Here is a 15164-nt window from a genome sequence, read left to right on the forward strand (position 1 = left end):
ATCTCTCAAAGACAAGCATGAGCACAATCTGACAGCCCCTTCCTCAACACCTCTCAAGTCAACCACTTGAATTTGAATATTTTTACTTGGAGTTTTTTGTCCTCACATCAGGCCCTTTTCGATGAGCAGAATGTGTGTCACTTGATCAAGTTGTGTGGATTTGTGCCCCCCCCCCCCCCCCCCACCACCACCTCTCCTCCCATCCTCGCTCAGTACAATCCGATTTCGGCAGAACAACTTAAAAGAAAAAAAATATGGGTCACTCGGAAAAGAAAACAAAATCATTAGTCGTCGAAGAAGAAAGGTGAAAGTTGCATCCGCGTTTGATATTGACTTCCGTCATTAATATCGGTGACTGTGGGAGTGATAAAATAAACCGAGCGGCAGAGACAGAGGGCGTTCCGAAAGTGGGCTTTGCTCCAAAATCTAAAGAGCTATCCTCATGCCCTTAATTAAAAAATAATAATCGATTAGCAAATGTATGATATTTAGGTACCCGTTTGTTATTTATTTATTTATTTATTTTTTTTTTTACAAAAATGTATATATCATAGCTAAATTAAAATCATAGGCCGCTAGCGAGTTGTGACACTTGACCACACTTTAAAAATATGTTTTAAAACATGTTTTGGCAAGATTGTCATTATGGGCGGAGTTATTAATTTTTTGTAGGCATAGGGGAAGGGAGGGGAAGGGGGAGGGGGGAGGGGGGGGGGTAAAGAAGACCACCTTACCTAGACGGCCCGGTAGAGGGACGCACAATTAGGCCTCTTCAATGGTGGTCTGAAGGACCTCAGATGTGTAAGGGATAGGGTTCAGGTAAACAGCTTTGGGGGTAAATTCTGAAAATTGAAACGCCTCAACGATTTTAAACTTTTTCTCTGCGACAAGTGCACGGAACTACTTACGACTTCAATGATCAACAGAAATGAGCAGGGGCGGACTGGCCATGGGGGCGGGGAGGCGATCGCCTCCTAACAATTAGCCGCGGAGGTCCCGAAGGGGCCCCCGCGGCGAATTTTTTTCGAGTCATTGTTTTTTCCCCGTAATGTTGTAATTTTCCTATCCTCTTCAGTCACTAAAAGGCCCCAAAATCCTTAAAAAATTGTCTATAAGAGACATGAAAGGTCGCCTAAAGCTTACGTGATGAAGAGGCCCCCGAAGAATCCTGAGAATGGGTTATTTTGAAGTTCAAGTACTGTAGAATTTAACTCCAATAATGCTTGAAATTGCGTTTAAAAAGTGTGAAATTTTCCAAATTCTCCGATGGAGGGCCCCCGGACCTTCTTAGAGGGGCCCCCGAACGACAGGAGGGGCCCCCACATTTAGGCCGCCTTCTAACTTTTCGACTACCAGTCCGGCGTCCGCCCCTGGAAATGAGGGGCTGCAGGGCCCTTCGGCTCCCCCGAATTCTGTCCATGATTCTTGCCACGAGCGCATCCATAGTGTGAGGTAAACCCGTAAGTCCAAATATTTCCCCGAGTGTAAGATGATGCTTCAAGCTCCACCTTGTTTTAATTTTTCAAAATTTAATTGATTCAGCGAGCCTCTTAAGTTCTTTATCATTATTTTATGAATCTCATGAGTTCAGATGGTACATGAGTCTGATGGTAGGTACAGACAAGTAGAATAGGGAAAATCATTTTGTCAACACAGTGTTACTATTTCAACGGAATATTGCCTCAACATTATACATCGCAGAAACGTGGGTATTGATCTCAGTAATATCAAATATGTATTTATACATGTTTTTAGATTGTAAAGAAAATATTTCGCTTTTAAGGAAATCGTTATTGGTGTAGTGGTGTAATTTTTGAGAAACCTTACCTTTTTACAGCAGTATACATCATACATTATACTGTTTGTCACGTAGTCAACCGGGGTGAAGAAGAGGAGATATCTATTGAAAAAGCTACAGAAGTGAAGGTATATAATTTTTGGTAAAAAAAAAGGTATAGGTAATTTTGATATTATATTTTGTTTTTTGGAGTAGAGGAAAATTCTCCTGGCAGAGCACCTAACCTCGGTGGCATATCAGACGTCTTTTTCATGATATTCTTGTTTGAATGCAATTAGTAGGTAGACCTACCTGAGTTTAATCCGTAAACATGAAATTCTTTTCATTTCTTGAAAGCTGCTCTCTCCCCTTAGCACGACCCCCACCCCGTATTCAGGAAGGATGAATGACGTAGCCAGAGTTTTCTTTTTCCCGGCGCGAATGGAAACCCGGCGCTGGGATGAGCCGGTGCGAACAGTTTTGTGACCATTTAAAAAACGGTAACTCGGTTAGCATTAAATGGGGCTTTAAACTGAGTTCTAACTGGACTCATGAATAATGTCCATCCTTTCACGATGCCACGTCTCAAAGCCCCCAGCCCGGGACGGCGGTGAACTCGGTTTTATGAGATCGATTAAATTTGACTACTTCGCACCGTCCATTAGCCGCCATCTAGCACCATGTATCTGGTGGCCTGCATAATTTGTAATTAGCATGTTGATTCATTTTCGAAACCTGTTACCTCCAAATCTCCACCAGCCGGCTTATGCACTCCCTCTCTCACTGAGAATTTCATGAGAATGAGCATATGTGTCAAACGGAGCTAATAAAGAGGAACAGTAGAATAATATGAACCTTTCAATTCCAGTTCGTCATTTTATGAAGCAAAGATCCTATTCTGGAGAAACTTTAACTGATCGTCAGCTATGTATGATCCGATAATAAGGGGTGTATCGTGTGTGATTTTACAGGTTTTGTAGTTAATATGCACAGTCCATGGGGATAGGGAGGGAGGGGATAAAGTTGTCTAGGTTGGCTCTTTAGTTCGGTGCTTGCATGTGGGGTAGAGAAAAATAAGAATTATTGAAAAATAGGTCACCCGTTCCTACAGAAGTCATAAGAAGTATTGAGTCGTAAGAATGTGATTCTAACCTCGACTTTCAAGCTGTAACCTGAAAACCTAACAGCTCGCCTGAAGGCAGAACTTTCAATTTTCTTTCATAATAAATACTACATCACAATGAATTTTAAGTTGTAAGCCGATGGAATAGTAAATATTGTATCGAGGTTATGATTCAAGGCTGCGGAATCCAATTTATCCTCAAAAACGTATCATTTCTAGTTATGCATATTTACTTCACAAACGCATTGTGAAAGCCAAATTTGCACATTGTAACAAAGTTCTTGATAAAAGAGGAACAATTAGATATTTTTGGGGTCTAATGCTGTACTGCCCAGAGACCGCAGATCCATAAAAAAAAATCGGCGGAAATAATGGTGAGCTTTTTTTTATAGAAAAAATAAAGGTTTGAAATTTTGAGACTCCGCAATTCTGTTTGTTGTTCGTGTCTTTCTTCAATATGCCAATTTAATATCAGCTAAAGCAAGAATGGTTTGTATTACTTCAATCTGTTTATCATAAGGCACATCTATAAAATAAACAAATACTGCCTACTTCTACTACTTTCTTTCTTCACTCCCTCTCTCCCTCCCTCCCTCCCCCCCTCCCCCCTCCCCCCTCCCTCCCTACTTATTTCCTTCCTTCCTTCCGCCCTTCCTTTCTCTTTCTCTTTCTTTCTCTCTTTTTTTCCCAATCCTGTAAACAAATATTATTTTTAAATTATAGCTGTGTAAATGGCAGAACTTGCTAAGGCATCTCTATAAAATTGATATATTCTACTATTCTACTTATTCTATTATTTTATCTCGTATTTTATTCTTATTCTATTCTACTTATTTTTAAATCGAGGTATGAATGGCAATAAATGTCAAAGAACCTACCTCGTATAGTCTCAATGAAAGACGGGTACTATTACAATTTTTTGTCTTTAAAGGACGCTGCATTATCACGAGAAATGCCAAACGTTGCGTTTTACGCAGTTAAGATTTCCTGACTTTCAGAATCATTCTTTTTACGCGTTTAAAAGGAGATCCGTACTACAACATTCCACCCGCGGTCTCGTAAATCCTAAAACTGTCCCAGACAAAATAATTGGAAAATAGTAGTCGCGTCCTTGAGACATTGGCTAATTTACACCTCTAGGTACTGTAAGAATGAAAATGAGGTAAAAAAATAAAAGACAAAAATTATGAAAAAAGAGTGAAAGCTATAAAACAGAGACAGTCTGCTTTGGTATTTAAAGAAGGGATAAATTTTAGGGATTGGAGGGCAGTTGATGATTGCGAAGTTGAAGAAACTCTGCTAAGGTGATTCGATGGACGCCTCGCGATACCTGTATCGCATCGATTGGTTCCATTTCTTCAGTCACTCGTCATTTTTCTCGAATTTTGAATTTGCAATTCTGTTGTCAGGAGACTAAAGAAATCACTTTCCAATTTTGTTGAAAATGTAGGCGTGGTTTTTCCTTTAAAAAAACCACACCTTTATTAAGTTGAATTAGGTGGTCAAAATTGGTAGGTGAATCCTAACAACAGAATTGCGATCTCAAAATTCGAAAAAAATGAAAAGTAGCTAAGGAAATTGAACTAATTGATGCGATATATCTCATGTCTTTCTGACACCAAATATGACGTCCTTCGAATCACCTTTAGCGGTAAGGAGAAAAAGCAAAATTTATTGAAAACTGGCGGGGAGGCGGAGAGGGGTTAGAGAAAAGGAAGAAAAGAAAGGATGAAAGAGATGGTAGGAGGGAGAGAGTGAGAAAAGGAAGGGATGTGAAAAAAAGAGCAGTAGAGGAAGATAAGGAGGTAAGGAATAGAGTCGTCCGTCTCGGACAAAAGAATGCACATAAAACACCAAATTTGTGAGTCCGCCACTTCAAACACCGGTTCTATAAATTTAGGGGGGCCACTGGGTCAGACAGGCGCTCGCGCTCGGCGCAAAGGAGCGCGGTAGGCTGTGTGCGAGAGGCCAATTTTTCTAGGTTCGTTCAAGGAAAAGTATCGGTATCATCGATATGCATCCTGGCTCTTTTAATTTTATAATCTGTGTCACGCATAAGCAGCAGAGGCACACAATCGTGTGGATTTATTCATGGCTATCTACGTAGCAATCGAAATGCATTCACGGAGAGTCAAGATCTTGAGCTTTCAAGTGATTTATCAATGAGCACATCGGTGCTTTCGATTCCTTCTGTCGAAAAAGATCCGGAAATTGACTGCGCAGGGGTCCATGCTCACGTGCTAAGGAAAAACGCCGTATGACCATTCGAGAGTTGCCAAATTTTTCGCGAAAAAAACATGTATTTTTGACGACATTCATGTACATATTTCTTTGAAATTTTTAGATATTTTGGATTAAATTGCGTACAAAATAGTCTGAAAATTCCGAGAAAAAATATTCAAAATTTTCCCAGTAAATTCGGTTTTTATCGAAGGAAACATGGCAACGTCTGAAGGCTCATACGACGTTCTTCCTTAACGCGGTAGCATGCCTGTCTCTCTAAATTGACTGCCCAATATCGTCAAAAAAGCGTCCTGATCATCTATCATATTCGAACAGAAAAATATTGCTGATAATTCACGCTCGCGTAGGGGTAGGATTCTCTTTTCCGCTCCTCTGAACCTTTTTTCCAAAAGCTTTTATTTACCTGCATTGTTCACGCGAAGATCGCAGTGAACTCCGCTTTCTATGCAGATTCAATTATGGAGATGAAAGTTTACCTCAAGCCTACGCAGTTGTCACTCCTTCACATCTATCAAATTTCGCGCTCAATTCGATCAATTGAAGAATTTTGCGAGGTATAATTTGGGAAATTGTCTGGTCAGTATGTTAAAATCACCTGGTTGTACTCGTCATCTAGGTAATTCGACTTTGTTTTGCAATTATTTGAACTGCAATGTCTGCTTCGTCCGTAAAAACACTTATTAGGAAACTAATGGTACACGCGTTGTTTCTACACTGAACCAGAAATTTGAGTTTCTAATTGCAAAACGCAGTCCCATTCAGTATTAGGGTTAAATCCCCGGGTTCAGCGTAATCCGATAGATCGCCCCCCCCCCCTCCTCCAAAAAAATATATTCAGTGTCAAAAATGCACGTATTCGGTATATAGGTATTGCACACCATGCGACCTATAAATGGACGTATTTCTGCCAAACGGAACTATGTACATTAGGACATGAGCCCTAAGTCTCATAAGAATATATGCATAACAGGGCTCACGTCATAATGTAAATAGTTCCGTGCTATGTAAGTAATGGAACATAAAAGCTGGAAAATTCCTAGCAAAATGAATTCATTTCGATGAAAAGAAAAAGCGGAACTAAGCACTGTTGGGGAATTGATTCCATCCTGGAATGAGAGAAAATGAACTAAGCATTAATCAACGTCTAAAACATGGGGCATGTTTTAATTAGCTGGACACGGAGATATTGGTGGAAGAAAAAGTGGCAACTTCAGGAGAGATCATGTTAGTGGTAATATTATTTTTTTGGCGTTTTCTCAAAGTAGGTGAAATTAGAGTTACGTCCTTCCACCTCCGAGTAGGAGAGCAAGACGACGTAGACTGGATATGGAGTAGGAGTAGAAATTATCCGAATTCTCACATATTAATCTTTCATCGCACATTATGGCCAGTTGAATATGTTCATAGAATTGACAATTCTATTGTTCTTGTTTTTCCGTTCACTACTCGATTCGATATGAGATGAGCTCACCTACTTGGCACTGTACGTGGTCAATTTTCCATGATCCATGGCATCGATCCAATAATTCCACTCAACAAATACCTGATGTCAAATCTGCAAGCTTTCGGATGAAAATCAGTTTGACTGTACTTGATGTATGTACAGAATTTTGTTTAAATTGGTTCCCTTTTATTATTATGCTGGGGAAAAGACTTGTTCAACTTTCCTATTCAGCGTTGAAGTCGCCAAATCATTTAAAGGATCAATGTCTGAAAAGTTTTGGAACGCCGCTACAATTCCGTGAACCGTTCAGTCCTTTGAAAAAGGGATTCTATTCCTTTTATTAGGGATCAACCCGCAAAGGTTCGACTTGGAGATATTGAGACCTAACCACAACACCCTTAAAAAGGGAAAATTAGCTTCTCGCAAGGCGTTTCAGCAATTTTTAATTGATAAAGATGGTAAAATGGACAAAAGCATTTGACGAAGATTTCCTTCTTCCTCCTCTTCTTCTTCTTCCTCTTCCTCTTCTTCTTCTTCTTCTTCTTTTAATTTACTCTATTTCATTTTTAATAGAAATTGAGATAAGTTTCACCCAAGTGAAATTTATTTTTTGAAACATAAAACGAACACTAAAACTCAGTTCTAGAAAATTTTCGAGTCTATAGTTGATGTATGTCATGTGATATTCCGGAAAATTTTTCAGTTATAGACACATTCTTTACAAAACTATTGAAAAAAGAGTCCCTCCAGGGCTGGGTGTGTGGTTTTTATTTATAATTTTTTTTTATTACAATTTAATTTTTTTGTGAATTCTAACATTATTCCGCGCGATGCGATTATAGAATAAGTATGCGAGTTGAAGAAAGTTACATCTATCCTTAATACATGTTTCAGCAAAGTAAAAAATTGTGCATACCCATGCACTGTGCAGTTATCTATCCCGGCGTGTACTTATACTAAAATAATTATTTCTTACAAAGAATGTAAAAATATGAGAGAAGTTAAACTTGTTTATGTTAAAGTGAATTGTGTTGCATATAAACCTTCGCACATTCTTCCCTCTAGTGTAAATACGTCCAATTGACCACCGACTTAGGTTGATATGTATAGGCACTGTATCTTTCGTTGCATAAAAAAGATAGTGCGCTCTCCGTCTAAAACTTTCGCTGCATACATGAAGTTCAGAATAAGATTTTACAATGTGTCCAATTAACCACTGTATTGAGACACCTATCAGAATTGCTGTTTGAAATGAGTTTTTTAGCTATACCTCTTCAATTCAATTCATAAGTTTTACAGTGAAAGTCGCGGAATTAAAAAAAAAAAAAAAAAAAAAAAAAAATCCATGAGTCCATTATAGAGCGGCCTTTGTTCTGCTTCCAAAAAGCAATGCTATACTTCCAAAAAATTTAGATTCACATTATAGAGTGGCCAATATACTAACTGAAAACTAAAGATTGGGAATGACATCAGCTTCCTTTGGTTACTGAATCTCTAAATAGATCAATTTCCTTTACGAGTGTACATGAATTAGGTAGTTATTAATTTCTTTTACATTTTTAATTTAATGGACGTATTAATGTTTAAAACGGTGGGGACCTGGCAAAAATACATTAAATAGAAAAAAACAGTGTGCGTCAGATTTTCGTGTTAAATAGTACTCTTGCTCGAATTCATCTGTGCACAGTTCAGCTTGGCATAAATTGGTAAATCCTAATAAAGGCGTTTCTCACAACAGGAGCGTTGTTAACATTTTCTTAAGTTATTCGTGAAGATTTAGTACAACTTCAATTGGACTGCATTTTGCAATTTGGAACTATAAATTCTGGCTCATCTGAAAAAAAACACTTATGTGCGTAGGGAAACTAATGGCTCATACGTGGTTTTCAAACCGGGCTAGAATTTATAGTTCCAAATTGCAAAATGCAGTCCAATTGCAGCACTTAATACCCGATTTCAATTTTTTTTTTTTCATTTCGGACCTTAAAGTACGGAGCCCATAAGTCAAAAGTTTAAATGCTTCAAAGATGTCAATCAGGGTCAACGTGACTCATTTTAATAGAATAAATTAAAACCTAAAGCATACTTTGGAATATACACTAATCGGATATCAGTGTTTAACCCTATGAACCGTGGAATATTGTTGTCGAAAAATGTGAGAATTGCACGTGTTAGATAGTAGGTACCTCGGGGGAAGGAGGGGAGGAGCTCTTCATCCCATACGATAAACGTTCCATTTTGAGTTCTCTTGTAATATTATCTACGGTACATGGAGAAAAAACTTACATTGGTGTTCCATACTAACCGAAGTTTTTTCTCGGCGAATGAGCGTTTAAAATGAATTATATCTTGACGAATTATAGTTTGAAGTGAAGCCCGTGCGGTGGTGCACCTGAAACTTTTCCGGTCCCCTAAGTAAATAATGCAAAATCTTAATTTTCACTCAGCAGTCGCTCATATTTTTGGACTTTTGGCTTCCTGTTTATTAATTGAAATTAATTTTACAAAATTTTTAGTTCGTTTTCGCGTACTGTGCTAAATGATGGTGTTGATGACGATAGTAAAAGTAAAAGTTTTCGATGTAGAGTGTCATTACTGTCACTACTACCTGTGTGCCCGTTGTGAGTCGCATAGTATGGACAACTACAAAGGAAGAATTGCGCGTGGTTTCACAATGTCTTCCTCTCTCTTTAAAGCTGACTCCCTACGCTGAGAAAATACTGCCGTCAGAGGAACCGAACTTGGGTTCTTATGGAGCACAACATTTTTTGGTACACTAAAGTTTCCGATTGTACTTACATAAACCGAACTTGGATTAAGATAAGCAAAGTCTTGTGTGAAAAACGAGTCTGAAAATACCAAAAAAAGCTTTAGTCCCTGAACTGAGATTCGGTCCCCATGACCAAAAAGTTTAGTTACCTGGACTCAGCGGCGTGGCGTGGTTTGCGATTTATCGATTGATCTGCCATTTAAACCTGTGAAACATGATCGATAAACAGGGTGTTTGCAACGAACACCTTAATTCGATTCTTTAGCATAGTTTCAAATGGGGAAATATCGTCGACTATCGATCATTCACGCCTCGCCACTGCTTGGACTCAATACTTAAGTAGGCACTCCATATGAACCCAAGTTTTTTCTCCATGTCCTCTTCCCAGTGAGTAACTTTTTATAACCGAATGGAATATTTATAGATAAATGACGCAGGCGAATAATCACATTAGACATTTCGTCAAATATTCTTATTTGTATTGCAGTTCTTATTGGTTTCCTAATTACAGACAAAATAATTATTTGCTCCCCTAGAAAAGAAGTTTCTGTAAACATTGGAATCATACAAAGGTAAATTCGATCCAGTCCTTTCACGAGATTTTATCTCGGGATTTTCAGCATGTCATAAAATGGGGATTTTCAAAATGTTGACGGTTAAAATAACTATGTGAGGAGCGTTTGAAGATTTAATTACAAGAGGATTTGGTAGATATGATGAATTTTAAACAATATCCACTGTAAACTTTCGGTAACTTTATGAACATACAGACTTCGTGAACAATCAAATTTTGACTATGAACCCAGGCATTTGATAACAGGTATATAGGTACCTGATATGACTTTTTGCTTGCGACGAATATCGATGGCCCAAGTGCGGAACCACGTATCTCCGTTGGCGACAACGCAGACTTCTTTTCAGACTTTATTTTTTCTTTGGAAAACCATTCAACGTAAATGCTTGAAAACATCCTCAATTTTTCTTCTCTGTCAGAAGAATATTCTGTATTTATTTCAAGCTATATATAATCGACTCGTTCCTTTTCGAAAAAAATGAACTTGCAGCAAAAATTTTGAAACAAAGCAATGGAGAGTCACAGTTTCGTTGTTTAGCTATCGAGTTGAAGATTAAAATGCGGATAGAAGTGGGTAGATTAAAAGAATTATTACATTGAAAACATTGAGCACTCTAGACTCATGGTCATTTGATGAAATGCCTGATTTGACTAGTTGCCTGCGACGGATATTATGATTAAAATTGGGGGGAGGTGGCTTACCTTCTTCAATGGGGTCTCCTGAGGCAGATTTGGCGGAAGCATCAGAGGAAGGATGGGGGCTGGCCACGGCCGAGGCCGGCTCGAATTCATTGTGGAAAAACTTAGAAATTCCAAACGTGAAAAGTTGTCCTATCTCTTCAACTAAATCACCGGCACTTGTCGAGTCGTCGAAGGTGTCGGGGTCGCTGCGAGATACCCTGACGACCTCGGCACTCCACTGTTTCAATGCCCGGAGGGATCGGGCCCTGAGGCAACGGTTAGGCGAATCGCCTTTGAAGCACCCGAAAATCTCGGTCCACCCGCTGCCACCCACCTCGGCATCCGCATCGTGAGAGGGCACAGCGTTATCCTGGGTCCCCGCCGACGCCGACGCCGACGCCACTTCGCACCACGCTTCGCGTATCGCCGACGCGGCCACGAGGAAAATCAGGACGTACGACTTCATGGTCGCAGCACACACACACAACGATTACTATTCGGAGCCGACATGATTACCCACCGTTTTATACCCGGCTACCACCTCCAGCCGACGCCGGGCCGCTTCGCAAGTGGCACACCGGTCTCCCGGACCCCTGGATCCCACAGCCCCCCCCCCCCCCCCCGTCCCCTCCGGCCGCAACGCGCCACTCGCCCGACTCGCAGATTCTCGCCGCCGACCGCCGGCCTCCACCTCGTCCAGTCCTTTCCGCAACCCCTATCATCCCGCTGCCGGCCCACCGTGGATCCAGTCCATGGCAGACCTCGGACAAAATTTCAAAACTTTCAAAGCTTATTACTCCGTTCATACAAAACTTTGAGCTCTTAAAAGTGGTTTCGTCGTGAAACTTTTTCTCAGAGACACCCTGTAAAAATTTAAATTTTGACGAATTAAACATCAAAATTTTCAGTTTTAATTGAAAATTTCAAGTCCGATCTCTCTGATTTACTCGATCCACTGAGCGGTCCCCGGTCTCAGTCCAAGGTAAGTGAAACCAAGGTATGCTCTCACCTAGAGATGGAAAATTTCGTGAAATGCATTTGCGTGAAATTTCATGAAACGTTTTCAAACTATTTGGGATGCATTCAGAAGACTATGTAACGTCTAAAAACGGTGATTCTCGATTTTGAAATTTTTTTACCTCCGCCCTCACCCCTCGTCGCCTACTCTTTAACAGCTCAGTTTTCAAAGCTTTATTCATAATTAATTCTGGCGAAAGGAACTATGTGCATTGTGAAGTGAGCCCTGTTATGCATATATTCTTAAGGGTCTTAGGGCTCATGTCTAAATGCACGTAGTTCCATTTGGCAGATATACATCCAATAGAGCTCCACCGCGCGAGGAAAATTCCCCAACTTTCAATAATGGAAGTACTCAAATAAACAATTTTATCCAGAGAGGGATCAATAACATCGTCTCCCAAGTCTAAGACTTTCACGCGGTGTGGATGTTGATGTTTTCACTCAGTCAGGAGGTCAGGTTGGGGCTGAATTTATCTCTGAGCCCCCCATGTGCTCCCTTCAATCCTCATGTATATCAGCTCATTGGGGTGGCATACACTGCCGCATCATCAGGAAAATAGTTGAAAACATTTTGGGACTTCCGGCAGTTTTAATAGTAATAATCCGGAAAACATTTAATGACGTGGAATTTCACTTTTCGTCTCTGCTCTTTCCCTTATCAAGCACCTAAAATCGACAAAACGCTCAGTCGCGTTGGTTTCGTCTCAGTTTCGGCGGGAAATTAGCCAGGGGGGGGGGGGAGGATCAATAAGAATCGAATATTGCAGAATTTGGACTGTTTTTCAAACTTCCCGCCAAGACTGATAAAGGAGAAAAGAACCAACGCGACTGAGCATTTTGTTGATTTTGAGTGGTGTGTGTCGGAGGGACATAGGTACTTTTGTTTAACTTAACTTAACCTCAGTCCACGAAGATCCACTTCTGTACTAGGATTTCCCGACCTATCCTACCGCGATCGTTTCTACATCAACATTTCTCCAATTCTTCAACCCTCAAATTCATTTGATGGAATTTCCAAATGCTCAGTCTTTCCTCCTTTTTCATTTTCGGAATTTTTCTCGTTCTCAATTCGAGAGCATTTTAGGATTTAAAAAATATGCAATTTAAATATTTATCCTCTCATTCACCTGCACTCTTTTGATACCACGGTTCAAATGTTGTAAGTGGCAGTGTACCTATGCCCTTGTACTTGGCGCGTAACATAGAAAGTGCCTGCATGTAACTACTCTGTAATCTGCACGTAATCTGGATCTATGTAATCAAATCGTTCACGGTTACCTTTTCTGAGTTGATACTGAGTGTACGCTCTTCGTCTGCAATTTTGAGAAGCTAGTTTGCTTGAAGGCATAGTATTAGATGGATATCTTTCTTGGGATAGGGTGCATTTTATCACCCATATTCACGAACGCCCAAGCTTTCTGTTATGAAGTACCCTCTACTCTGACGCTCTATTCAAAAATGTTTATATGAAAGTGGCTAAAAAACTATGAGCTCGCAGCTCCGCCAATTTTTCCAATCATGTTATGGACCCTTTGAGTCATTTCCCCATATTAATTTTGATGGACTGATCTGAATGTTTTGAGATCAGCACTATGTCTCTCGTCAGGACTAGCACAATGTAGGTAAAGATCATGAATAAAATATCTTGCACCTTTTTACAATTGAGGAGTATCTGAAGTCTTCAAGCGCGATAGAAAGTGACGGATTTCAAATTCAAGATCGCAAACGGTTGCCATGGCCGGATTTATACAAAGGTCGAAAACGAAAAGAGGAGGCCGTCGCAAACGCCCTGCTGCAGTGCGGCAACATTTGGAGATTCAATCCAGAAGAATTACGTTCAATATGTTGACTACTTAATGTGCATCGAAAAATAGATGATGAGAGAATGAAACTCTGCATTTAAAAATGTTTTGGGTACGCAATTTACGGACGGCAAGACCGACCAGCCCCCTCCCCCTCCCGGCCACACTAGTAGGGGCGGAAAAATCTTGACGGCCCTGGTAAAAATTGGCGGTAGAATCTGTGTTCCAAAATGCCATAGACCTACAGCCGGCTGTAAGATTTCCAATAGCTTCTATAGCCGGCAACACAATTTCTTATAGCCTTTTATAGCCGATGGCGTCTAAGCAACAGCCTGGCGATAAAGTGTATGCTATCTATACTATAAGCTCCGAGACCTCCTAATTTTGCGAAACTGGTAACGCTTAGTTCCAGCGTTCTACCGAGCCGATTTTTATGATTTTTGCGGCTATCGACGGGCAATTGTCTCTAGATAAGCCAACCCTTTTCAGATTTTCAAAATATGGCCCAGGTTTTTTTATATTAAATGGTAAAGTTGCGAATTCTCCCATTTAAACAATGTAAATTTATATTTTTTGTCATAGTTCGTTTGAGCGTTCTACCGAGCCGATCTCCAAGTTTTTTGCGGTAATCGACGGGTAATTGGCCCTAGATGAGCCCGCTCTATTCAGATTTTGGAAATAGGACCCAGGTTTTTTTACAATCACGTTATAAAAGTGAGTGAATTTTCAGCATGCTCCGAGACTGCTACCGCTATGCGCGGGAGGATGCGCAGTGGTCGAGGAGGTTGCGCAGTAGCTGTGTAGCCTGCGCATCAGCTCTACACAGTTTATGTACACAAGATTCGCACAATCTTTCTTAAGACGAGCGTTGGCCGAGTCGTCAAAGACGTCGGAAGCGTCCACTCTAATCATGGTGTAGGTTCGATCCCCGTCTCCCGATATTCTTATTTATTACCTGATTATCAATGTTCGTTGTTTCACTGCAATATTTCATCAAGCAGTCATTCCAAAACGCGTATTTTAGACTTAAAAAAAAATTGTGTTTCTTTATTCATCAAAACCAAAAATTATTTCATTCTAAAAGTAAAGTATACCTCATATCATAATTTTTTAGGGGAAAAATAAAACTAACACCGAAAGGAGGGTAAAAATAGGGCCGCGAAGCGGTCCATTGATGGCGCGGAGCGCCTTCAGGGGGTTGGGCTGCGTAGCGGCCAGGGGGCATAGCCCCCTAGTCCATTACTAATTATGGATGCTAGGATTTAGTGAGTTTTTGGACTACCGCTCTCTTTTTGGGCCGTAGTATCTTGATTTATTTTGCGAGGGAAGCTCCGTACTTTTGAAGGATGCCTGCCATTCCTAATATGTTGGAGCGCCTTCAATTTCGTACGATACTGTGCAATACCTCTGGTGTGAAATAGTTGCTCCAAGCGCCGTGGTACGCTGCGGCGCAGCGCGGCGGGCGGGCAGCCAGCGCGAAACGCGCATTGGCGCCTACAAACCTAACAGGGATACTTCATGCATTGCGCAGTGCGTGAAGTATCCCTGTTAGGTTTGTAGTCGCCAGTACGCCACCGCGCGCCGCTCCACATTGTGTTAGGCTCTAATATTTAATCTCGTGGAGTCAGCGTTGTTCAACTCATGACTTTGAAAAGTTTGCACACTCTGTATGGATTATTCTCATTTTAATTGATGAAAACAAATATGTAGTAAAGGAAAATATAATGTG

General features: G+C 40.4%; 1 protein-coding gene across 1 annotated transcript in view; it reads right to left on the minus strand.

Annotated features, from left to right (window-relative positions):
* LOC109031778 (uncharacterized) overlaps nucleotides 1–11155 on the minus strand; it is a 51298-nt gene extending 40143 nt beyond the window's left edge. The window contains exon 1 of the mRNA XM_019043530.2: nucleotides 10635–11155. Coding sequence (XP_018899075.1) covers nucleotides 10635–11079 — 445 coding nt within the window. The 5' untranslated portion in view covers nucleotides 11080–11155. The remainder of the gene's footprint in view (nucleotides 1–10634) is intronic.
* Nucleotides 11156–15164: the final 4009 nt, after the last annotated feature.

This window comes from Bemisia tabaci, chromosome 4 (assembly GCF_918797505.1).
Source record: "Bemisia tabaci chromosome 4, PGI_BMITA_v3".
Taxonomy (NCBI): Eukaryota; Metazoa; Arthropoda; class Insecta; order Hemiptera; family Aleyrodidae; genus Bemisia; species Bemisia tabaci.